The following is a 24,993-nucleotide window of genomic DNA, read 5'->3' as shown; positions in this document are numbered from 1 at the left end:
ACTGATTTCCTTCAGGATGGACTGGTTGGATCTCCTTGCAGGCCAAGGGACTCTCAAGAGTCTTCCCCAACACCACGGTTCAAAAACATCAATTCTTTGGCACTCAGGTTTCTTTATAGTCCAACTCTCAAATCCATACATGACTACTGGAAAAACCATAGCTTTGACTAGATGGACCTTTGTTGGCAAAGTAATGTCTCTGCTTTTTAATATGTTGTCTAGGTTGGTCATAGCTTTTCTTCCAAGGAGCAAGCATCTTAATTTCATGGCTACAATCACCATCTGCAGTGATTTTGGAGCCCAAGAAAATAGTCTGTCACTGCTTCCATTGTTTCCCCCTCTATTTGCCATGAAGTGATGGAAATGGATGCCATGATTTTAGTTTTTTGAATGTTGTTTTAAGCCAACTTTTTCACTCTCCTTTTTCACTTTCCTCAAGAGTTTCTTTAGTTCCTCTTTACTTTCTGCCATAAGGGTGATGTCATCTGCATATCTAAGGTTATTGATATTTCTCCCGGAAATCTTGATTCCAGCTTGTGCCTTATCCAGCCTGGCATTTCACATGATGTGCTCTGCATATAAGTTAAACAAGCAGGGTGACAATATACAGCCTTGATGTACTCCTTTCCCAATTTGGAACCAGTCTATTGTTCCATGTCTGGTTCTAACTTGCTTCTTGACCTGCATACAGATTTCTCAGGAGGCAGGTGAGGTGGTCTGGTATTCCCATCTCTTTAAGAATTTTCCACAGTTTGTTGTGATCCACAGAGTCAAAGGGCTTGGTGTAGTCAAGTAAGCAGAAGTAGATGTTTTTCTGGAACTCTCTTTCTTTTTTGATGATCCAGTGGATGTTGGCAATTTGATCTCTGGTTCCTCTGACTTTTCTAAATCCAGCTTGAACATCTGGAAGTTCACGGTTCAAGTACTGTTGAACCTGGCTTGCAGAATTTGAGCTAGCAGTGAGATGAGCGCCCGTCTTGTCAAAGCTATGGTTTTTCCAGTAGTCATGTATGGATTTGAGAGTTGGACTATAAAGAAAGCTGAGCGCCAAAGAATTGATGTTTTTGAACTGTGGTGTTGGAGAAGACTCTTGAGAGTCCCTTGGACAGCAAGGAGATCAAACCATTCAATCCTAAAGGAAATCAGTCCTCAATACTCTTGGAAGGACTGATGCTGAAGCTGAAACTCCAATACTTTGGCCACCTAATGTGAAGAACTGACTCACTGGAAAAGCCCCTGATGCTGGGCAAGATTGAAGGCAGTAGGAGAAGGGGACGACAGAGGATGAGATGGTTGGATGGTATCACCGACTCAATGGACTTGAGTTTGAGCAAGCTTCAGGAGTTGGTGAAGGACAGGGAATCCTGGCGTGCTGCAGTCCATGGGGTTGCAAAGAGTCGGACATACCTGAACTGAACTGAGATGAGTGCAATTGTGCAGTAGTTTGAACATTATTTGGCATTGCCGTTCTTTGGGATTGGAATGAAAACTGACATTTTCCAGTCCCGTGGCCTCTGCTCAGTTTTCCAAATTTGCTGACATATTGAGTGCAGCACTTTCACAGCATCATCTGTTAGGATTTGAAATAGCTCAACTGGAATTCCATCACCTCCACTAACTTTCTTCGTAGTGATGCTTCCTAAGGCCCACTTGACCTAGAGCCAGGACCTAGAGTATGGCTCTAGGTGAGTGATCACACCATCGTGGTTATCTGGGTCATGTTCCCTTGGTATCTCTAATTTTCTTGAAGAGATCTCTAGTTTTTTCCATTCTATTGTTTTCCTCTATTTCTTTGCATTGTTCACTTAGGAAGGCTTTCTTATCTCTTCTTGCTATTCTTTGGAACTGTGCATTCAGATGGTTGTATCTTTCCTTTTGTCCTCAGAGTATGAAAGGGCAAAAAGATATGACAATGAAACGTTATTGTATGTATACACCACAGTTTGTTTATCTATTTGTCTGTTGATGGATATACTTGGATAGCGCCACCTTTTGGCTATTTAAAATAATACTACTAATGAACATAGAAAAGTAATTAAGTATTAGTCGCTCAGTCGTTGGGACCCCAGTGGACTGCAGCCCACCAGGCTCCACCGTCCGTGAGATTTTCCAGGCAAGGATACTGGAGTGGGTTGCCATTTCCTTCTCCAGGGGATCTTCCCAACAAAGGGTTCGAACGCAGATCTCCTACACTGCAGGCAGATTCTTTACTGACTGAACTACAAGGGAAGCCCATTGAAAAGTGAAAGTCGCTCAGTCCTGTTCAATTCTTTGCAACCCCATGGACTATACAGTCCATGGAATTCTCCAGGCCAGAATATTGGAGTTCGTAGCTATTCCCTTCTCTAGGAGATCTTCCCAATCCAGGGATCGATCCCAAGTCTCCCACGTTGCAGGTGGATTCTTTACCAGCTGAGCCACCAGGGAAGCCCAGGAGTACTGGAGTGGGTAGCCTATCCCTTCTCCAGTGGATCTTCCTGACTCAGGAATTGATCCAGGATCTCCTGCATTGCAGGCAGATTCTTCACCAGCTGAGCTATCAGGGAAGCCATATGAACATTACAGTTGCCTGTTTTCAGTTCTTTGAGGTATATACTGAGAAGCATATAGTGCTGGATCATGTGGTAATTCTACGCTGCTGTTGTTGTTGTTTTAGGAACTGCTATGCTGTTTTTCATAGCAGTTGCACCATTTTGTATTCCCAGTAGCAATGCACAAGGATCCAGATTTCTCCACAGCCTCACCAACACTTACTTTCCTTTTTCGTCCCTTCTTCTTCTATTTTTTTTTTTTTTAATACTTGCCATCCTAATGGGTATGAAGTGGTATCTCACTGTGGTTTTGATTTGCATTTCCCTCATAACTAGTGATGTTGAGCATCTTTTTATGTGCTTTTGACCATTTGCATACTTTTGGGAAAGTGTCTATTCAGATCCTTTGCCCATTTTTTATAATTTTATTTATTTATGTTTGGCTGTCCTAGGTCTTCATTGCTCTACAAGCTTCTCTCAAGCTGCAGTGAGCAGGGCTACTCTCCAGTTGCAGTGATCATACTTCTCACTGTGGTGGCTTGTCTTGTTGCAGAGCACAGGCTCTAGGTGCATGGGCTTCTGTAGTTATGGCTCCTGGGCTCTAGAGCCCAGGCTCAACTTGTGTGGTGCATGGCCTTAGTTGCTCCATGGCATGAGGGTTCTTCCTGGATCAGGGATCGAACCCATGTCTCCTGCATTGGCATGCGGATTCTTTACCACTGAGTCACCAAGGAAGCCCTGCTCATTTTTAAATTGGGTTGTTTCTTTGTTGTTGAATTGTTGAAGTTCTTTATATATTTTGGATTTTAATCAGATATGTGATTAACAGATATTTTTTCCCATTTCATGTGTTGCCTTTTCACTCTATTGATAGTGCCCTTCAATGCACAAAATTTTTAGTTTTGATGAAGTCCAATTCATCTATTTTTCTCTTATTGCCTATGCTTTTGGTATCATATGCAGAAAAATCATCACCAAATTCAGTATCATGAAGATTTTCCCTTGTGTTTTCTTCTAAGAGTTTTATAGTTTTAGCTTTTATGTTTAGGGTTTTATAGTTTTAGCTTTTATCCATTTTGGGTTCAATTTTGTATGTGGAATAAGGTAAAGTTCTTACTTTCTTATACATGTGAATATCCAGTTTTCCCAGCACTATTTATTGAAAAGACTGTGCTTTTCCCATTGAAAGGTCTTGGAATCCTTATTAAATCATTTGACTATATATGCAAGGGTTCCTAAGCTGTCTGTTTTATGCCTCTCTTTATGCTGGTACCATACTGTTTTGATTACTATAGCTTTGTAGTAAGTTCTGAAATCAGGAAGGGTGAGACCTCCAACTCTACTCTTCTTGTTCAAAATTGTTCTGGCTATTCAGGGTCCTTTGAGATTTCCTGTTATATTTAAGTTGTCAACGTTTTTTTCTTTCTTTCTTTCTTTCTTTTTTCAATTTAGGCTCATGGTTTCTTTGACAATACCATTACCTCAAAATATTTTTGATGTGTAAGTCAGAATTCTCCAGAGGAACATAGCCTGTAGGATTGTGTGTGTGTGTATATCTATACCTATCTGTTTATCTGTCTATAGAGAGGTTTTTTTTTTTTTTTTTTTTTTAGAGAGAGGTTTTAATGAATTGGCTCATATGATTGTGGAAGCTGGCAAGTCCACAATCTGCTGGGTAGGCCAGCAGCTGGAGACTCAATAGAACAATTGATGTAATAAAAGTCTGAAGGCAGGTCTACTGGCAGAATTCCTTCTTTCTCAGGGAAAGTCAGTCTTTTTTCTGTTAAGGCCTTCAGCTGATTAGATGAGACCCAGTCAATTTATGGAGGATAATCTACTTTACTCCTTCTGACTTAAATGTTACCCTCACCTGAAAAGTACCTTCACAGAAATGTCCAGAATATTTGACCAAATATATGTACGCTGTGGCCTAGCCAAGTTGACACAAAATTAGCACAATAGATTTCTGCTCTCTTTGCTTCTAGTCAGATCCATGTGACACAACCACACTCCAGTTCTTTTCTAGATAGAATTTTCAAGCTGATATATTTATCTCCTCCTAGTATCCCCTTGCCTCACTTCCAATGTAATGATGGCTACATTGAGGTCATCTGAAATAATAAGTGAGAAGGCCACAGTCTTCACCTGATATTTGCCTTAGAGATGACCACATCTTTCAACTCATGTTGTCTGAGAACTTTTTCAATCTTATACAATTTCTAGTCCAGAAACAGTCACTTTTAGTGACCCTGAGAGGCCCATCGTTTCTGGACTTCCTCTGCCTGAAAAATAAGCTAATCCTCACCTAAATTCACCTTTTTCTCCCAATACTTTATGAAGGTACCTGGGCTAGTTATTAAGTTATTGTTTCAGCTCCAAATCCACCCTTCTACTTTCTACTATGAGATACTGGACCTGGGACTTTGCAAATCACATTGCTATTGACGGCGGGCTCTATGTTTGACTCTGCCAATAAGGGCCACTAGAGGGAGATAGTGAGGTCAGAAGAGGAAGAAAAGACTGCTTTCTTCAGTTTGCTTCCTGTTCCTGTGAGATCATCCTAAACTATGCTCCTTCACCCCAGCAGCAGCAGTGTCATCCTGTAGCAGCAGCTGAATCCACTTGCAGTTTTTTCCAAAAATTGCAGACCCTGCTTCATGGCGTACCAATCAGAGACACCAACACCATCTCTGTAGCACCTCTTTCTCAGAAGTGTTGGTCTCTCCTCCACCAACACTAGACTTAGAGGTCTGAGTTTCAACTCTGTAGGACCCCTCTTCTAAGTTTCCAAGTTTTAGTAATTCCACTCTTCCTTTTGTTCTCCTAGTCCTAGGAGTTTAGATGCTTCTTACTATTGCTGCCTCCATAGAATCTGTTTTCTTTTCACCCTTTCAGATAACTAATAACAATGTTATACCTAGAATGGCTAATCATTCTGTTTATTACATTTTCTCCAGTGACTTGTGTGGTTTCTTTCTCATCGGCAGGACCCTGAGGGATACAGAAATTGGCGCTAGGAGGGGTCCCAGGGAATCGACTGAGAAGACGGGATTAGGGAACTGTTTTGGTTGTGTCATGGGGTTTGAATGTGTTGAGCTTCTTGCCAATGAGAAATGTGATGCTGCTAATTCATGGCATGCTGCGGCAACATGATTAATCAAATTATCACCTGTGGTTATTTGTGATGCGTGATAACTAAAGCAAATGCCTTGGGGGCCCAAGTGGCTGTTGTACTTGACTGTATGGCAGTGAGGATGACTACAGGGACTGCAGTGATGATGACCGCAGAAGGAATTCTGAGAGCATGAGTCCTCGCAGAAAGAAGATGACAAGCTGGGGCCTTTAAACTCTCAGCTCAAAGCATGGTCAGAGAGTCACAGAGCTTCCATGATAGCCCATGAAAGATCTCTTATTTCTTGTAGTCACCAGACTTATTAGCTACAAATAGAACAAAAATATAGTGCATGTTATTGAATGTTATCAGTTGAATTCAGTCTTACTAAGCCTTTACTGTGACTGAGAAGGAATGGGACCTTGAAACTTGGAATGGACACATCTGGTTTGATATTCTCCTAGGTTCTCAGAGTCTCCATTCCACAAGTGGATGGGACGAAGAGCAGTGATCAGCACTTGCGAGTTTTATGAGACAGCCTATCACTTCTGGCTTCCCTGGTGATTCAGTGGTAAAGAATCTGCCTGTCAATGCAGGAGACATGGGTTCGATCCCTGGGTTGGGAAGATCCTCTAGAGAAGGAAATGGCAACCCACTCCAGTGTTCTTATAGGGGAAATCCCATGGACAGAGGAGCCTGGTGAGTTACAGTCCAGGGATCGCAGAAGAGTCGGACATGACTGAACGACTGAACAACTACAACTGCCACTTCCGCTCACATCCCAACAGCCAGGAGCCAGTGTCTCTCTGTAGCAGAGGCTGGGAACTGTGGGCGTTGATGAGAATGGGCAGTTTATACCACACTAAATGGGCCACTAGTGACCCACTGAAGATAGAATTCTTGGGGGAGTAACATAGAAGCCAAGCTGCAAAAAGCTAAGAAATGATTAAGTGACAAGGAAGTAGTAGCTATACTTACTAAAGAAGTAATAGCTACTCTTATTTAATAAGAGTAACTAATGCTTAAAATTTTCCAAGCCAGGCTTCAGCAATATGTGAACCATGAACTTCCAGTTATTCAAGCTGGTTTTAGAAAAGGCAGAGGAACCAGAGATCAAATTGCCAACATCCGCTGGATCATCAAAAAAGCAAGAGAGTTCCAGAAAAACATCTATTTCTGCTTTATTGACTATGCCAAAGCCTTTGACTGTGTGGATCACAATCAACTGTGGAAAATTCTGAAAGAGATGGGAATACCAGACCACCTGACCTGCCTCTTGAGAAGCCTGTATGCAGGTCAGGAAGCAACAGTTAGAACTGGACATGGAACAACAGACTGGTTCCAAATAGGAAAAGGAGTACGTCAAGGCTGTATATTGTCACCCTGTTTATTTAATTTATATGCAGAGTACATCATGAGAAATGCTGGACTGGAAGAAACACAAGCTAGAATCAAGATTGCCGGGAGAAATATCAATAACCTCAGATATGCAGATGACACCACCCTTATGGCAGACATTGAAGAGGAACTAAAAAGCCTCTTGATGAAAGTGAAAGAGGAGAGTGAAAAAGTTGGCTTAAAGCTCAACATTGAGAAAATGAAGATCATGGAATCCGGTCCCATCACTTCATGGGAAATAGATGGAGAAACAGTGGAAACAGTGTCAGACTTTATTTTTCTGGGCTCCAAAATCACTGCAGATGGTGACTGCAGCCATGAAATGAAAAGACGCTTACTCCTTGGAAGGAAAGTTATGACCAACCTAGATAGCATATTCAAAAGCAGAGACAGTACTTTGCCAACAAAGGTCTATCTAGTCAAGGCTATGGTTTTTCCTGTGGTCATGTATGGATGTGAGAGTTGGACTGTGAAGAAAGCTGAGCACCGAAGAATTGATGCTTTTGAACTGTGGTGTTGGAGAAGACTCTTGAGAGTCCCTTGGACTGCAAGGAGATCCAACCAGTCCATTCTGAAGGAGATCAGCCCTGGGATTTCTTTGGAAGGAATGATGCTAAAGCTGAAACTCCAGTACTTTGGCCACCTCATGTGAAGAGTTGACTCCTTGGAAAAGACTCTGATGCTGGGAGGGATTGGGGGCAAGAGGAGAAGGGGACGACAGAGGATGAGATGTCTGGATGGCATCACTGACTCGATGGACGTGAGTCTGAGTGAACTCCGGGAGTTGGTGATGGACAGGGAGGCCTGGCGTGCTGCGATTCATGGGGTCGCAAAGAGTTGGACACGACTGAGCGACTGATCTGATCTGATCTGATCTGAACGTCACAGTTGCTGTATTTACCCCTCTGCATCCTGTATTCTGACTTCCTTTCTCTTATCCTAGTCTCCAGTTCTTTTTCCTATACTTTTCCTTAAGCTTTCCAGTAATCCCGATGTGGTGGACAGACCCTAAGGGAAGCCTCAGTGATTGCCTCCTGGTATTCACGCTTTTGTGTGATTCTCTCAACTTCAAGTGGGACCTGTGACTTGCTTCTCACCTACAGAACATGGTGAAGGTGTTGGGCTGTCACTCCAGTTACATATATAAGCTATGTTATTTAAACTCTGCTTTAGCAGCCTGGAGCTAGAGACTCTCCTTGTGAGCCCGAGGAAGTAAGCAGCCGTGTTGGAGAGGCCCACGAGGCAAGGAACTGGGGTGACCTCAAGGCACTGACTGCAGATGGCCTCTGGAACCCCAGAGAGGCCTCCAGGTGACAGCCAGGCCCTCAGTCAGACAGTCATAAGTTCTGCCCACAAAGTCTGAGTGGGTTTGCAGGTGTTTTCCTCCCCAGTTGAGTTCCCAGACGAGCATGCAGCCTTGCTGACACCTTGTCTGCAGCCTTCTGAGATTAAGCAAGGGACTCAGCTAAGCTGTCCTGGGCCCCTGACCTGGAACCTGTGAGATATAAGATGTTGTTTTAAGCCGCTACGTGTGTAGTAATTTGTTACACAGCACTTAAAAAACGAATACACCCTGAACTCTCGAAAAACACTGGGGCCCTGTGGCATCCACCCCATCAGGGGATAGGAAGACTGGGTCTGGGTCCTGATTGCAGAGCTGGGTGAAGGGGGCAGAGATGTGCCGCACAGACTCCTTGGGCATTTTGAAGTTCACGACAGTAATTAACAGGCCGCTGGCCTTCCAAGCAGATTATGTCCCGAGCCCACCCCTGCCGGCTCCGGAGATGCCTGTCCATTAAGTCTTCAGAGATGGGTGGTGAAGCCTGGCCCTGGAAATCCAGATTGCCAGAAGTAGATCACCTCTCAAATCTCGGGGCTTGGCACGGTGCCCGGCACCCAGGGGGCGCCCAACAAATGGTCTGACTGCAAAAGAGCAGAAAGTGTCCTGGAGCGCGCCTCCGCGGCCGCGTCCTCGTGCGGCAGCGATCGGATCGGCCCGGGATGGGGTCCGGGCCCTGCAGCGGGTCGGGACCCGGCCGCCGCGCGGCCGCAGCGCCATCCCGGGCCCGGGCGGAGGGGGCGCTGCGGCGGGAGGCCGAGCGGGGCGGGGCGGGGCGGGCGGGCCATGGGGCCGCCCCCTGCGAGCGCGCGCCGCGCGCGCCGCCGCCGCTGCTGCCGCTGCCAGCGCTACCACCTCCTCCGCTCGGCCCCGGTCCCCGTGCGGCCCGGCCGGCCCGCGGGGCGCGGAGCCGAGGTCCGCGGCCGGCCGCATGAAGGACTGCGAGTACCAGCAGATCAGCCCCGGGGCCGCCCCGCCGCCCGCCTCCCCCGGGGCGCGCCGCCCCGGCCCCGCCGCGCCTCCCGGCCCGGGCCCCGGGCCCCCGCCGCCCGCCGCCGCGCCGCGCTGGAGCAGCAGCGGCAGCGGCAGCGGGAGCCTCGGCCGCCGCCCGCGGCGCAAGTGGGAGGTGTTCCCGGGCCGCAACCGCTTCTACTGCGGCGGCCGCCTCATGCTGGCCGGCCACGGCGGCGTCTTCGCACTCACGCTGCTGCTCATCCTCACCACCACCGTCCTCTTCTTCGTCTTCGAGTGAGTTCCGCGGCGCCCCCCAACCCTCCCCGTCCCCGCCCCCCGAGGTGCCCCGTCCCCTCCGGTCCCCGTTGCCTCCTGCCGCTCACCTCACCTTCCCCAGGCCTTGATGGACACTCCAGCTCCTCTGGTCGCCTGCCGGGCACCCCGTCTCCTCTACCACCTCCCCGACTCTCCACCCTTTGCAGCACCTGCCAGGCACCCTCCTTTCCCAGCCCCTCCTTGGCCGGCATCTTCCCTGTGCCTCTCAGAGTCTGCCCTCGGGCCTCTCCCGTCTCCTTGCTTATCCCCCATCTCTCCTTCCTGGTCCCCTCCAACCCTCCCAGACTCGGCATCTCCCCCTTGCCCATGTGGATCATCATCTAAGCTGGTCCCCTCCGTCCCTGCCAGCCGCCTCATCCCTGCCCCTCCCTTAGTACCCCCTCCTTCCCTGGCACTCTGCCTTTGCCAGCTTCTGGCCAGGAACACCGCCCTCCCCGTGTCTCTCCAGGACGCCCATCCTTTCTGCCTTCTTGGAAGCTGCCCCAGGCCTCTGCAGTTCCTATCCTAGCCTCTGGACTGTCTCTTGCCACCAGCTTCTTTCTGACCCCTCCAGACATCTTATCTCTGTATCCCTTCCAGACAACTTCTGAATGTCTTCCTTGGCCTCTGGCTATATACTCTCACCTCCAGTTTCCCCAGCCATCTTCCCTATTCCCTCCAGGGTCCCCTAGTCATCTCTCTACTCTCAGACTCGACCCCCTAACTTTCCCCTCAGTGGTTCTCACCCTAGACCCTCATCTTTGGGCCTCTCAGACCTCCCCTTTCCCCTTCTGCACCTTCCTCATTTTCTCCAGAGCTTTCTGCTCTTCCCTCTCCTCCTGTGGTCCCCCCAGACATCTCCCAGGCCCCTGCCCCCGCCTCCTGACTTCCTGGCTTGCTTCTCTTCCCAACACTCCAGAGCACCTTCTGGCTGGTTCCATGGCAGGAACAGCTGTAGCGCCTTGTTATTTTTCACGAGTTCGAAGTATTTCTGTGTGACAGGTCATATTTGTCTCCGTGGGCGTTTGACCTCTTCATGTCCCCAGTGACCCAGGACTGGCCCACACAGATTCTCCGTTTTAGGGATGGAGGAAGGGACGCGTGTCCCTTTACCAGGTCACATCTTTGAATCAGAAGTTTTCCACTGTACGCTTGATCTCCAGCTTGAGCCACCTCTCCCTGATTTCCTTGCGTGCACACACACTCGGGCTGCGTGAGTCCCACCTCTCCCTAATTTCCTTGCATGCACACACACTCGGGCTGCGTGAGTCCCACCTCTCCCTCTTCTGCTGCCCACCCTTCTTTGTGGTCTTACTCAGTTACCCAGGTGGTCGGGAACGCCATCTCTGCAGCCCGCGAGCAGGTTCAGATTTCAACTCCACCAGGCATTAAGTGAGTGACTTTGGGGCATCACTTTGCTTCTCAGATCTCAGTTTCCGTATCTATAAAGCAGGATTTATGACATTACCCATCCCTTCAGGGTGTCACGAGATGACATGAATCTAGGCAGGTAAGCTTTCAGCTGGTAATAGGCGTTTAGAGCTGGCTGCTGCTATTACTTGTCATCACCAGAAAACCCTTCCCAAGGGCCCTGGCTGGGCTGCCACAAAGACAGGGGCCCCCAGGTACCCTTTCCAGTTGCCAGGCCCTGTTTCTGCAACCTTGGGCTTCCCCTTGAAGCAAGGTGAAGACTTTCTACAAATTAGATTCTCCCTTTCAGCTTGCCTTTCTGACTCAGGGTGGGTTAAAAAGTTCTGCAATAATGAGCAAGCAGAAGCTCTGGGGAAGCTCCACGGGTCCCCAGCACGGCCCCTGGGCTGAGTTTCAGATCCACCTCCTTGGGCCGGCCCATGTGGGTCTTTTGAAAGAGTATTTTCCAGCCTCCCTCGGGCTCCACCAGGCCCTCCCAGCCAGGGCCCTAGCTGAGGCAGGAGGAGGTGGTGCTTGCTCAGCCTGGCCCCTGTGACCCTGTAGTGTGGGATCTGGTCCGTTCAGAAGCAGGACTTCCTCTGGACTGGGGGGATGTCTTCACGGGTGCCAGGCTTGTCCCCAGAGAGGGAGGGGCAGCGAGGACTTCTGGGTTCCAGGAGGGCTGGTAGAGCATCTCCTCTTTGTCTCTGCTCCTCCTCACCTGGGCTGGTGGCGTTGGCAAGAAGGTTTGGGTTCGGGCCCAGAGCTCACCTGGGCCTGGACTGGGGTGGGGGCTCGGTGGGGGCCCCGGGTAGGGGAACGCTGTTGGTGAGGGCCTGGAGGGTAAGAGGACTCTCCCAGGGCTCTCAGCAGGGACCTTTCCTGCTGTGAATGGTGTTCTCTTCTGTTGGGTTGGGTGCATTATTGCACAGGCGTCCCAGCTTCTGCCCTGCTTCCTGCCCCACGCAGCAGCCAGAGGGCTCCTTTAATTCCACGTCAGATCTGAATATCCCGTGGCTCTCTAGATAAGAGCTGGAGCCCTGGTGATGGCTTCCTCCCTGTCCCCTCTCCTCCCACTGTCCCCTGTGCCCTCCCTCCCAGGCACAGTGGCCTCCGTGTGCGCTCCGACCTCAGGGCCTTTGCATGGTTTGGGATGTTCTTCCTTTAGAGAGCCACCTGGCTCCCTCCCACACTTTCTCCTGTCCTTCCCTGACCATCCCTATAACAGAGGCAGCTGCACCCCAGCCTCCTGCCACCTCTGCCCTGACTTATTCTCCAAAACATTTACCTCCATCCGACATACGGTACTTATGCTTTGGTTAGCTTCCTGCCTTTCTCTATGGGAACAGGAATTTATTCTCACTGTTGTACCCACAGTGCCAAGAACGGGGCTTGGTATGTAGTAGGCACTCGATACAGTAACTATTTTACAGTACAATAGAAAATACATGTATTTGTTGAATGAAATGGACAGAGCATTTGCTGGGAGCCTGGAGACCCCCATCCTGCTGTTGCCTGGCCAGATGACTTGGGATCTGCCCATGGGCTTTGGGGTCCTCCCTCAGTAAAACCAGGCGGCCAGAACTTGCTGTCTCTGAGGGCTCTGCAAGTCTCAGACTTCAGGTCTTCTCCGTCTCCCAAGAAGTCTAGTTGTACATGAACTTTTCTGAGTTGTCATGTGGGTGACACGGAGGGCCCAGCTCTGTTTGAGGCTCAGGCCCGGGGACCGCTGATGTGTTTGGAGCAGCACGTGGCCCCCTGGGAGCCCTTGGTTTTGGCAGTCTCTGCTCCTCAAGGGAAGGGCCTCTCTGGAGGCCAGACCCTCCGACAGCGGAGGCTCCAGAAACTGTAGATAACCCACAGGTTTGTTCCTGCTGCTTCGCCGGCTCCTGGAACCTGGGCTGACTCAGGCCTCCCAGCGGCCAGTCATCCCCAGATAGTAGTTTCTCAGCCCGCCAGGGGCCACCCTGGCCCTGGGAGGGAAGGCCACGCAGGACGGTAGTTAATACTATAGGTGGGCCTCAGCATTAGACCTGTGCGCGGGCTGTTTGTTGGGGCTCACCGGGGCCAGGGGGCCTGGCAGAACCGAGCGGGGATGCCGGTCTCTGGGTGACAGTGGCTGGACCAGGCTCTCCCCTCAGCCCCCCTTTACCTGGCGGACCCAACTCATTCAGGTTCTAGCCCAGGCTTTCTCTCCTCCAGCCAGTCTTTCCTAACTGTTCTGCTACTTCTGTCTTCCCCATTATACAGGCTACACCCTGTGTGGCAATTCTTTGTTTACGTATCTGTTTTCCCCACTAGACTAAGCCTCATTGAAAGAGCAGGGGGACTCTTGTCTTCCTCACAAGCAGCCATTATCCCTGCTGCTTGTTAAAGGTATTGCCTTTAAGACTGGAATTATGTTAGTCGCTCAGTCGTGTCTAACTCTTTGCGACCCCGTGGACTGTAGCCCACCAGGCTCCTCTGTCCATGGGATTTCCCAGGCAAGAATACTGGAGTGGGTTGCCATTTCCTTCTCCAGGGGATCTTCCTGACCCAGGAATTGAACCCCAGTCTCCCACATTGCATGTGGATTCTTTACCACCTGAGCCACCAGGAAGACGGAAAAGACCTCAGTAAACACATGTGGAGTGACCGAATAAATGCGTGAACATCGTCATGGATGAGTCATCTCAGGTGACAGTCCAGTTCATTGGTGGCGCCTGCCTGAAACTCTGTGTGTAGAAGGATTCGGAGGTTGCAGCCAAGTGCAGGGGTTGAGTGCCAGGACCTATTGGTCACGTCTGCCAGGTGCTCAGGGAGAAAGTGCAAGGATCAATTAGTGATGTCTGCTCTAGGCACGGAAGGGCAGGGCGGAAGGACATAAAGGCGTGTGGCCGCACTCACCCAGGGGCCGTACCTCTGCATCCGTTCAGGACCATGGGGTGTTTGCTGGGATGACAGCGCCTGCCTGGAGCTGCAACCCTGTGCCCCAGGCAGCCCCCGGGGTATCTGCTCACGCCTCTCTCCCTCTCTTTTTCCAGCTGTCCTTTTTTGGCCCGCCACCTGACCCTCGCCATCCCCATCATTGCTGCCATCCTGTTTTTCTTCGTCATGAGCTGCCTGCTGCAGACAAGTTTCACCGACCCTGGAATCCTGCCCCGGGCCACGGTCTGTGAGGCAGCTGCCCTGGAGAAACAGATCGGTGAGGCTCCTGCTCCAGCTGCGGCTGTGTCTGCAAACTGCGCCTTCCTTGATTTGAGAGGAGGCCTGATTTTCTCTTCCCACAGTGTGCTAGGCCCTGGGGGTCCAGGGACGAGCAGGGCCAGCTGGAGCTGATGCTAGAGTGCAAGCAGCAGAGGATAAGCAAGTGAGCGGATAAGCAAGAAATACCTGCATGGGAGGGCTGGTGTTGACAGCCAGATAGTCCTGAGTACTTACAGGAGGCTGGGCTCTGTGTTCACCTCTTTATATGCATGATCTCATGTAATCCTGCAGTAATCCCGTGAGACAGGTGCTGTTGTTATTCTCCTTTTACTGATTGATTACCTTGGGTCTCTCGGAAGTTAAGTAAATGGTCACAAGTCACACAGTAAGTGGAAGAGCCCAAATAGGACCCTAGGCACTCTAACCAGAACCCCTGCTTTTAAAAATTCATACGCACTTATTCATTCAATCATCAAACATTTACTGAGCCCCTACTACGTGCCAGACACCATTTCTAGATACAGTAGCAAACAAATCCGATGATAATCCCTGTCTTCTTGGAGCTGACATTCCAGTGGGAGGAGAAAGACAGTTAGCAAATATCTAGGCTACGACACAGAGAAGAAGGAAGCTTGGGGAGGCAGGGGGAGAGCTGGGGGGAGGGTATACAATTGTATAGGGGGGTGGATGCCTTGTGAAGCAGCTGATACCCGAGCAAAGACACGAGGACCTGCAGAGATGAGGGGTTGAGCCGCTGCCGCTGTCTGGGGAGAGCTCGCTGGGGTGGGGAGTGGGCTGGTCTAGATGAGATGGTCAGGCCGGCCCTCGGGAGGAGGTGGCCTTGAGATAAGCCAGTCACGTGTGGCCTGGACACAGTAAAAGCAAAAGCTGGGAGCGGTGAGCAGACTGGTGTGTTTGAGGGACGGCAGGAAGGCCGGCATGGCCACAGAGGACCTGTGCCGCCAGCACCCAGGTGGCCCTTGGCCTCCCAGAGCCGCTGCACAGGTTGCCCCCCCAGGTGGCCGGGCACCGCCGCAGCCAGGGCCTTAATCTCAGCCTGCTCCACCCTGGCTCCTTCCTGCTGAGCAGTGACGTGGATGGTTGCACACCTCGGGGGTTTCCGGTCCGTGGTTGGCTCCTTCCTCTAACAGGGTGACTCTCAGACAGACTTTTGAATAAACGCCCAGCTGCCTCTGAAGAGCCATGGCAACCCCGCGAGGGGCAGAGCCCTGCGGCATCTGTCCTGGAAGTCGGTCCACTGATGCTCTGGAGCAGCTTGGGGGGGCATGCTCACCCATGCCTGTCTGTTCTTTGTCTCCTTCCACTGCCCTGGCCTGTCCTCGGCCACACCCTCCGTTGCCTTTTTCCCCAGCCTGCATCCAGCTTCCTTCCTTCCTTCTTGCACCCCTGGGCCCTTGTCACTCAGCCTCCCGGTGTCCGCCGTTCCAGTGTCCCAGATCTGACCCGGCAGCTGGTTGCGGGCAGCCCCGTTTCTCCTCCCTTCAGGTCGGGGCTAATGAGGCCGGATTAATGTCCAACTCAGTCTGGGCCGCAGAGGCCTGGCTGCCTGGCACCCTCCGGCCTCTCCGTGAGCTGTTTGGGTCGTACTGACAGGAATAATCCCCAGGTTCAGGGAGAGCCTGACTGTGCTGAGTGCATCCCATCCTTTATTCCCGTAGATCCTTGCAGCTGTGAGGCTGGCTGTGCCGCTGCGGAAACTGAGGCAGAGGGTCCCATGGCCCCGGAGCCTCGGCTCCCAAACCCTGTGTTTTTCCTCCTGGGATCGCGGCCGGGACACGTCCTGGTCTTCCACGCCATGTGCTGTTTGTTCTTAAGTCTCAGTTCAAGTGTCTGGGAACCCTGTGTGACCCCAGTGGGGCCATACCTTTGTAGTAGCTTCCCAGAGTGCCTCGTCCTTCCGGCTTGGCCCTGGGTCGTTACAGAATCGTCAGGCAGGCCCAGCAGTCTTTCCTGGGTGGTGAGTGTGTTGTTCACTTTGTCTGCACGTGGGGGCTGAATGCACCAGCCTCTGTGAGGCCCTCCTCGCTTCCTTCAGTGACCAGTGGAAAGACAGTTGGAATGTCTCCCAGTTAGATGTCATCGGTTTGGCCATTCATGAGTCAGTTCTGTATGCTGACTCCTGACTGCCGGGAGAGGAGGCACGGAGGTGGGGGTTGGGGTGCGAAGCTGATGTGAACCCTCCCTCTGGGGGTCTCCAGGCTTGCTCAGTCCCCGGGGGAAGCCCCGTCTGGCCGCCACAGGTGAGATCGGGTGTTGGAAGAGGATAGAAGGAACCAGGAGTGTCTTCTGCTGAGAGGTTTCAGGGAGGCTTCCTGGAGAGGTGCCCTGAGCCAAACCCTGAGGTGTGAGTGGACTTCAAGCACAGGAAGGTGTGTGAGGGGAGCTCCCCCCCCATCAATGGGGCCCGAGGAGAGGACAGTGGGACAAAGGGGCCGGTGTGGATGCTGAGCAGGCGGTGTTAGCTGGACACGGATGCTTCAGATAATTTGGAGCATGGGGTGGAGACAGTTTTGTGGACCCCTGAGCGTCAGGGTTGGAAACATCCCTTTGAGATCAGTTCCCTAGCCTGGAAGGTGGCATCTTTGGGGCCTTTGAATTCTGAACTTGAGCTGGAGGCTTCTCCTCAAGGTGAAACATATTTTCTTTAAAAGGACTAACATCACTGAGCCTTTTTACAAAATGTTTATTTACTTTTTATCGATTGATGATTGCCTTGCAACATGGGTTTGATTTCTGTCATAAATCAACATGAATTAACCACGGGTGAACTCTGTCCCCTCCCTCTGGAGTCTCCCTCCCTCCTCTCTAGGTTATTACAGAGCCCAGTTTGAGCTCCCTGAGTCATACGGCAAATTCCCACGAGCTGTCCCTTTAGCGGTGGTCGTGGAGAGGGTGGTGGCCGCAGCAGCACCCAGAGCTGTGGAGCAAGTCATGGCCTGTGGTGTCCCTGAGCCTTTTCGAGAAGGTTGGGGGCTGACTCTGAGGCAGGTGAAGTTGTTTATATAAACATGAGCTGGTCACTGGGGACCTGCACCCATGCAGACAGTGTGATCCTCTCGCTTTGGCCCCATAGACAGCAATTCCAGCCGCACAGGATCTGGTTCGAGGGTTCACACCCTCTAAGGACCGTCTGGGGTGGGGTGGCCAGCGCCTCACAGTTTGCCCGGGACGGTCCCTGTTTTAGCGGTAGATGTCTGGGGAAACCCCAGAGGCTCAGGCCGACGGCGGTGGTGGGCCACCCTGGTCTGAGCCCCTGAGTTGACAGCCGGTGAGACCGGCATCTGGACCGCCTGCAGGCTCTGGGCAGCTGGAGAAGGGGTAGGAGGTGGCAGCATTGCCCCTGAAAGCCCCTGGTGTGATGGGAGGTCATGGAAACACCCAAATCCGGGTGATAGACACTCTCCTAGCCACGGTTACAGCTCACACGACAGAAACAAGCTGCCTCTCCCTCCGCCGCCACACGGCAGGTCACAAACCACATCCTGTCTGTCTCCAGGATGTCTCCCGTGGGGGTCCTTCTGAAGCCCACTGCCCCGGGGAGGACAGCTCATTGTCCACCCCGCTGGCTCAGTGCTCCACCGGCCGCTCTCCCTTCGGTCGCAGTCTTCTCTCCAAGATCCACGTTAGACCCGGCCCCCTGCCCCCAGCTCAGAACGTGGGCCGCCCCCAGTGCCCTCAGCCCTGTTTCCGGAAGATCGGCCATTGACGTACAACCTGAGTGGTTTTGCCCTTTCAGCATCTCACCTTGGTACCCTCCTTTCTTTAGAGTTTTCCAGTAAATGGCTTGCTTTTAAATGTATTTTTCCATTGGAAAATGTGTATCACCCCTGTTAGCAGAAGCCACTTGTTCCAAGTAGAAGATTATCTTAAGGACAAAAGCGTAACAGGGTTACAGAATCCTTGGTGGTCACAGTTGCCTGTGGAAAGCGGTTACTTTGAGGCCTGTGACGATCAGGCCTGTGAGCTGAGACCTTGCCCTGATGGAGTCAAGGCGTGAAAGAGAATTGAAACTGGGAATGCCTTTTCTCATCACGTGATTCAGGGCTGCTTAGTGTCATGACCCGGAGACACACCGTCCCCCACCTTCCTGAAAGCTCACCCCCTGAGGCACACTGGCCTTCAGAACCAAGGTGGGCTCGGGGCCACCCTTCCCTCCTCACCTCCTTCCACTCCGCGGCTCCCCAGCCACACTGCACACTCTTGCCTTGGCTCCCGGGGTCCCCTCTGCTGCCGTGTTCTGCCCCCACCCGCATGAGCCTGAGGTCTCACTCTTTCCCGTTTTCCCATCCAGTGCAGCTTCTTCATCCCTTCTTGCTCTCTTTTCTTTTAAATGTTTATTTTTAAATTTATTTGTGTATTTGCGCCAGGTCTAGGTTGCGGCACGCAGGATCTCTGTTGCCCCTATTGGGATCTTTTCACTGAGGCTTACGAGCTTGTAGTTGCAACATGGGGGATCTTAGTTCCCCACCCAGGGATCGAACCTGTATCCCCTGCATTGCAAGGTGGATTCTCAACCACTGGACCACCAGGGAAGTCCCTCTCATTGCTTTCTTGAATGCTGCCTCTTGTCCCCTGCCCCACGTATTCCACTCCGTCTTCTCATGGTGTTGAGTGCAGACACTGGTAACAGCGTTGATTGACCATCCCTGGGTTACATCTTTCCATTTCTCATTGGCATCATCATCTGACAAGGTCGAAACTGCCATCACCCAGCGAGGAGGCTGAGGCTCAGGGAGGTTGAGCAACTTCCTCCAAATCACAGGCTAACGAGGGGCCAGGCCAGGTTTCACAATAAGGTCACGCTGGTCCCAGAGTCACTGTACTTGACTCAGTGCCTCCTGCGCTGACTCTGTAATTATCCACTGCTCCTGCTCACTCTGCCCCCAGGCCAAGCTCTTCCTGTATCCCCAGGCCTGCCAGGAAGCCTGCCTGTGGCAGGGGCTCCATAAGGAACAGAACTGGTCAGGCAGAGATTGCAATGACCTCAGTGCTCACAGCCTGGCCGCCCTGGCTGACATCAAGCCTGGGAGCTGGGCACCCACAGCTGTTTCCTCCGCAGGTGGGGCAACGGGAGGGCAGCATCGGGGCCCAGCAGGGCAAGTAGAAGTGCTCGGTCTCCCCTCCTAACACCTCCTCAGTAGCTCATGGCCAGCCCCAGGGGCCTCCCTGCTAGCCACGGGGTTTTGGTTCAGCCCTAGCCATTCAGGCTCACTCTGCAGAGCTGGGGCTGCGTGTCTCTGGAGCTTGGGTTGGGGTGAAGAGACCCAGAGCAGGCCCTCGGTCGAGAGAAAGGTGTAGGAGATCCATTTCCTTCTCCCAGCCCTTTAGCGAGAAGGAGCCTCCCACTCATTACCACGTCCGGGGGGGCTTTAGTTTCCCACCTGGGGGTGCCATTTTTACTTCTTGGGGCAGAGCCTGCACCAGACGGAGCCCCGGAGGAGATCTTAGATTCCCGCAGGGCAGGGATAGCCTGTCTCATTACTGCTGCTTCATTCATTTCTGCAACAACTGTTTTCTGCGCTGAGTAACAATGCAACCACGTTTGACTCACCTCTGGGTACTTAGCCCTATCTCCCTTACCCGCCACCCTGGGCCTTGTACAGTAACTTGACATCACAGATGCTTGTGTCTGGAAGAAGGGACAGATGAATGCCCTGGAGGACAAGGGTTCTAATTTCAGCCCCACCTTGTACTGTTGGAGTGAAGTGGATAAAAGTCAGGCACACATCCCAGCCGGGTGTTTGGGTAGAAGTGAAACAGGGAATGTGCACTCGCTTTGAAAGTGGTTTTCCTCTGCTGAAAGTGAAGAGGCTTGAGCCTTGTGGTCGGCGTGGGTAGAGGCCTTGGCTCTGGGCACTAACAAGTTACCACTGGTGATGGGTGCCAGGAGGAATGGGGTTGAGGAAGATTCTGAGGCCAACTCCAGGGCGGTTATTGGTCAGCACTGTCTGACCTGAGAAAAAGCAAACAGTTGCTTGTCTTCCCCTACTCCACGTGGGGCTCCCCTGTGTAGCAGCACGCCCACAAGGCCTCCTTTGCCCCGTCTAGGACCCTGCAGTTGGTGACCTTACTCAGCATCTGGGTGGCACCCTTGTACCAGTGTGGCCCTTTTTTCTTCTTCTCCACCTTCAGCTCCCAGCAGCCTGAAGACGCTGGGTGCACAGAGCCTCACTTCCTCTTTCTCAGAGTTCTAGAGAGGAGGAGGCCTGGCTGCTGGAGGCCAGAGCATACAGGCAGGAGTTCTCTTCCTGCCCTGGGGAGAGGTGTGGGCACCCCTGTGCCCTGGGAGGGCCTCTGGGAATCCAGTGAGGGGTCCAGTAACTTTTCTCTTGGCCTCTGAAGAGGGTCTGTGGCTGTTCTTCACTCACAGCTGGGTTGTGTTGTCAAGTCTCTTCATAAATCAGTTGTTTGGAATATAGTGTTCCGTAGAAACAACACCAGTAATAGTAATGGCTAGTGTTCATTAAGCTCTTGCCAGCTGCTTGACACTTCGCTAAACCCACTTGATGAATTCTCGCCTGATCTCCTAACAGCACTAGGAGGTGGATTCGATTATGGCCCATTTTCTTTTGCAGCAGATGAGGGCACAGAGAGGTTAAGCAACTTGACACACAACACAGCTAGTAAGCGTCTGGGCCAAGATTCGTATCCACGTGCCTGTCTGGCTCCAAAGCCTGTATCCAAGTCTGGGAGACACCAGTGGGCAGGGGCAGGTGCTGGGACCTAGGGCCTGAGGAACAGGATTATGGTTGAGTTTGCAGCAGTATCAACAGCTTTGGGAGGAGCTGGGGGGTTCTATACCCTACGTGTCACAGCCTGAGCTGTTTGTCAGGACTGAGGCTCCTGTGAACCCAGTGCTGTGCTCAGGGCTGCCCTCCCAGCCTCTCACTCAGCCCTCACCATGGCTCTGTGAGAGTGAGACAGTCTTGTCTCCATTTTATGGATGAGGAAACTGAGGCTCAGAGAGGTGAAGGGACTTCCTAAAGTAGCAAGTGACTAGCAAAACCAAGGTTCAAACCCAACGTTTCAGACTCCAGGTCCTGTGCCTTGCTTGTTATTATTGTTCAGTTGCTCAGTCGTGTCTGACTCTTTGTGATCCCATGGACTGCAGCACGCCAGGCTTCCCTGTCCTTCATCATCTCCCAGAGTTTGCTCAAACTCATGTCCATTGAGTCAGTGATGCCATCCAACCATCTCATCCTCTGCTTGCCCTCTTCTCCTCTTGCCTTCAGTCTTTCCCAGCATCAGGGTCTTTTCCAAATAAGTCACCTCTTCGCATCAGATGGCCAAAGTATTGGAGCTTCAGCTTCAGCATAAGTCCTTTCAATATTCAAGAGTTGGTTTCCTTTAGGATTGACTGGTTGGATCTGCTTGCAGTCCAAGGGACTCTCAAGAGTCTTCTCCAACACCACAGTTCAAAAGCATCAGTTCTTCAGCACTCAGCCTTCTTTATGGTCCAGCTCTCACATCCATAGATGACCACTGGAAAAACCATAGCTTTGACTATATGGACCTTTGTTGGCAAAGTAATATCTCTGCTTTTTAATACACATCTAGGTTTGTCATAGCTTTTCTTCCAAGGACCAAGTGTCTTTTAATTTCATGGCTACAATCACTGTTTGCAGTGATTTTGGAGCCCAAGAAAATAGTCTGTCACTGTTTCCATTGTTTCCCCATCTGTTTGCCATGAAGCGATGGGACCAGATGCCATGATCTTCGTTTTTTGAATGTTGAGTTTTAAACCAGCTTTTTCATTCTCCTCTTTCACTTTCATCAAGAGGCTCTTCAGTTCCTCTTTGCTTTCTGCCATGAGGGTAGTGTCATCTGCATATCTGAGATAATTGATATTTCTCCTGGCAATCTTGATTCCAGCCTGTGCTTCATCCAACCCAGCGTTTCGCATGATGTACTCTGCATATAAGTTAAATAAACAGGGTGACAGTATACAGCCTTGATGCAATCCATTCCCAATTTTGAACCAGTCTGTTGTACCATGTCTAACTGTCGCTTCTTGACCGGCACACAGATTTCTCAGGAGGTAGGTAAGGTGGTCTGGTATTCCCATCTCTTTAAGAATTTTCCAGTTTGTTTGACTGTCATCCACACAGTCAAAAGCTTTAGTGTAGTCAATGAAGCAGAAGTAGGTGTTTTTCTGAAATTCTCTTGCTTCTGTGATCCAACGGATGTTGGCAATTTGATCTCTGGTTCCTCTGCCTTTTCTAAATCTGGCTTGTACATCTGGAAGTTCTCAGTTCACATACTGTTGAAGCCTAGCTTGGAGGATTTTGTTCATGACCTTGCTGGCATGTGAAGTGAGTGCGGTTGTGTGGTAGGTTGCACATTCTTGCTGCTCCTCATGAAAACAGCTGTTGTAAGTACTTACCAGGGCTTCCCTGGTGGTGCAGTGGTAAAGAACCCGCCTGCCAATGCAGGAGACGCAGGTTCGATTCGATCCCTGGGTCGGGAAGATCCCCTGGAGTAGGAAATGGCAACCCACTCTGATATTCTTGCCTGGGAAATCCCATGGACAGAGGAGCCTGGCAGGCTACAGTCCATGGGGTTGCAAAGGGTCAGACACGACCGAGTGACTGAGCGCACACGTACATACTCACTGAGTGCCAGTTCCTTGACCTGTACCCTTGCTGATCCTTTCCATTCTTCAAGGTGGTCGTCATTATTTGTCTGCTTGGACAGATGCAGGTTCACAGAGATTAAGCAGCTTCCAGAGGGCACCAGCTCCAGGTGGGAGGGTCAGGGCGTAAACTGCAGGCCCGCCTGTGTCTCTGCCCCTTGCCTGCTGCCTCACAGGTCCTAGGCCCCAGGGCTGCCTGTTGGTCCCACTGTCTCTGCTCTCAAGCGATGTAGTGTCCAGCTGGGGAGACAGTGTACGCACACAGCAGTCCTGTCACAGCTCAGCACGGGGTCGAGGGCATGTCCTGTGCTGTGTGTGAGGCTCCTGTGGTCAGAGAGGCTGCTGCTGAGGCCCAGTGAGTCCTGGTGAGCAGAGAGAAGGGAGGCCCGGCTGGGTCATGGGGGGCAGGAAGCCAGGGCAGAGTGGCGGGAACAAAGCTGGAAACGGAGGTTGAACACAACTGTGGAGGGCCCTGATATCAGGACGAGAAGTTTACCTTTATCCTGTTTTTTTTAGGGGAGGCCAGTGAACGGTTTCTGAGCTGGGAAGTGACTTGAAAGGGGTTATTTAGGGGAATGTGATGGTGAGTGCAGGGCAGGTTAAAAGGCAGCGGGATTGGGAGCAAGAGTCTTTTGGGGGTACTGTTCGGTAATACGGGCCTGGGCTGGGATGGGGGTTGGGAGTGGAGAGGGATGGTGATGAAGAAAGAACTTGACCAGACCTAGTGACTGGCCAGGCCCAGATGAAGGAGAAGGAAGGGTCTGCCCGGGGAACTCCAGACTGGGTTCCCCTGGCTCAGTCACTCACCGGCTGTGGGACCTCGGACAAATCCCGTAACCTCCCTGGGCCTCTTTCCTCATCTGTGAGCTGAAAGAGTGAGAGCAGCGGCATCGGGTATCTGCTGGGGACCGGGGACCGTGTTACATGCTGTTTGAGGTGCCTCGTGGCCCTTGGATTGTGCCATCAGGAGAAATAAGGAACCGGGCAGGGAAGAATAACACTCATTGTGGCAATTGCAAATTTACAAAAAGACCTCAAGCCCAAGCTTCAGGAACTTGGATTCACATCGTGATTCTGCCACTGTGTGGCCTTAGGCAAGTCACTCGCCTCACTGGAAAGGCTCCTAAACGGTAGCCTGGACATTAAGATGGTAACTGCCCCTCCGGAGATGTTGAAGAGGAGAATATATGCAAGCGCTTAGCGCACTAGCACTCGGTGACCTGTTCTCATTCCCTTCTTTCTCTCCGTAGTTCTATGAGCTGATAATAACAGTGCACACTTTTTTTAAAAATTCATTTTTATTTGGCTGGGTGGGGTCTTAGTTGCAGTATGTGGGATCGTTGTTCTGTCGTGTGAGATCTTTCATTGTGGTGCACGGACTCTCTAGTCGGTGGCGCGCAGGCTCACGGTTGTGGCGCGCAGGCTTAGTTGCTCTGTGGCATGTGGGATCCAGTTCCCCGACCAGGGATGCACCTGTGTCCCCTGCGTTGCAGGGTGGATTCCTAACCACTGGACCCCCAAGGATGTCCCCCAGTGTACACTTCTTAAGCATTTGCTTTGTGCTGCTTCACGTGCATTAACTCATTTAATCCTCACAATAGCCCTATGGGGTAAGTACCCTTACTCCCATTCAGTGATCAAGGAAACAGAGGCAGAGAGGTTAAATGATCTGCCTTGTCACACATCTCGTAAATGGCATCATCAGAAGAAACCCAGCTAGTAAGAGGTGCAGCTAGAATTCATGTCTCATCCTCCCTGTTATTCCCATTTTACAGATGATAAAACTGAGAAAAATTCATTTGACTGCAGCCTCACACACAGCCTGTGGCAAAACTGAGTTTCAGAGTATGTTTGTTCGCCTCAAACCCCCTGCCTTGACCATACTGCCATTACTAAGGAAGAGATGCTTAGACGTTTAGCTCCACTTTAAACACGCCACAGTTGAGGTGGTGGAGAGACAGCCTAGCAAAAGTCTCTGGTAGCTAAGAATGTGAGACACGAATCCGGTTCATTGATACGTGCCAAGCGCCTAGAATAGTGCCTGGCACATGGTAGGCACTCAGTAAGTAGTCACTGGAGCAAGTGGCCAAAGTAG

At 51.3% G+C, this 24,993-nt stretch overlaps 1 protein-coding gene across 5 annotated transcripts in view; it reads left to right on the top strand.

Moving 5' to 3' along the window:
* Positions 1-9,195: 9,195 nt before the first annotated feature.
* The window catches only part of ZDHHC18 (zinc finger DHHC-type palmitoyltransferase 18), a 28,369-nt gene continuing 12,571 nt past the window's right edge, over positions 9,196-24,993 (top strand). For 2 of the 5 annotated variants that reach the window (XM_070775856.1, XM_070775864.1), the window contains exons 1-2: positions 9,199-9,628; positions 14,083-14,243. In XM_070775856.1, coding sequence (XP_070631957.1) covers positions 9,312-9,628; positions 14,083-14,243 — 478 coding nt within the window. In that variant the 5' untranslated portion in view covers positions 9,199-9,311. Of the gene's footprint in view, positions 9,629-13,582; positions 13,736-14,082; positions 14,244-24,993 lie in introns of those variants that run through there. The other 3 variants (XM_070775883.1, XM_070775874.1, XM_070775893.1) reach the window with 3 other exon arrangements.

Source organism: Bos indicus, chromosome 2 (assembly GCF_029378745.1).
Source record: "Bos indicus isolate NIAB-ARS_2022 breed Sahiwal x Tharparkar chromosome 2, NIAB-ARS_B.indTharparkar_mat_pri_1.0, whole genome shotgun sequence".
Classification (NCBI taxonomy): Eukaryota; Metazoa; Chordata; class Mammalia; order Artiodactyla; family Bovidae; genus Bos; species Bos indicus.
Note: the sequence above shows the minus strand (reverse complement) of the source record. Positions and strands in the feature narration are given on the sequence as shown.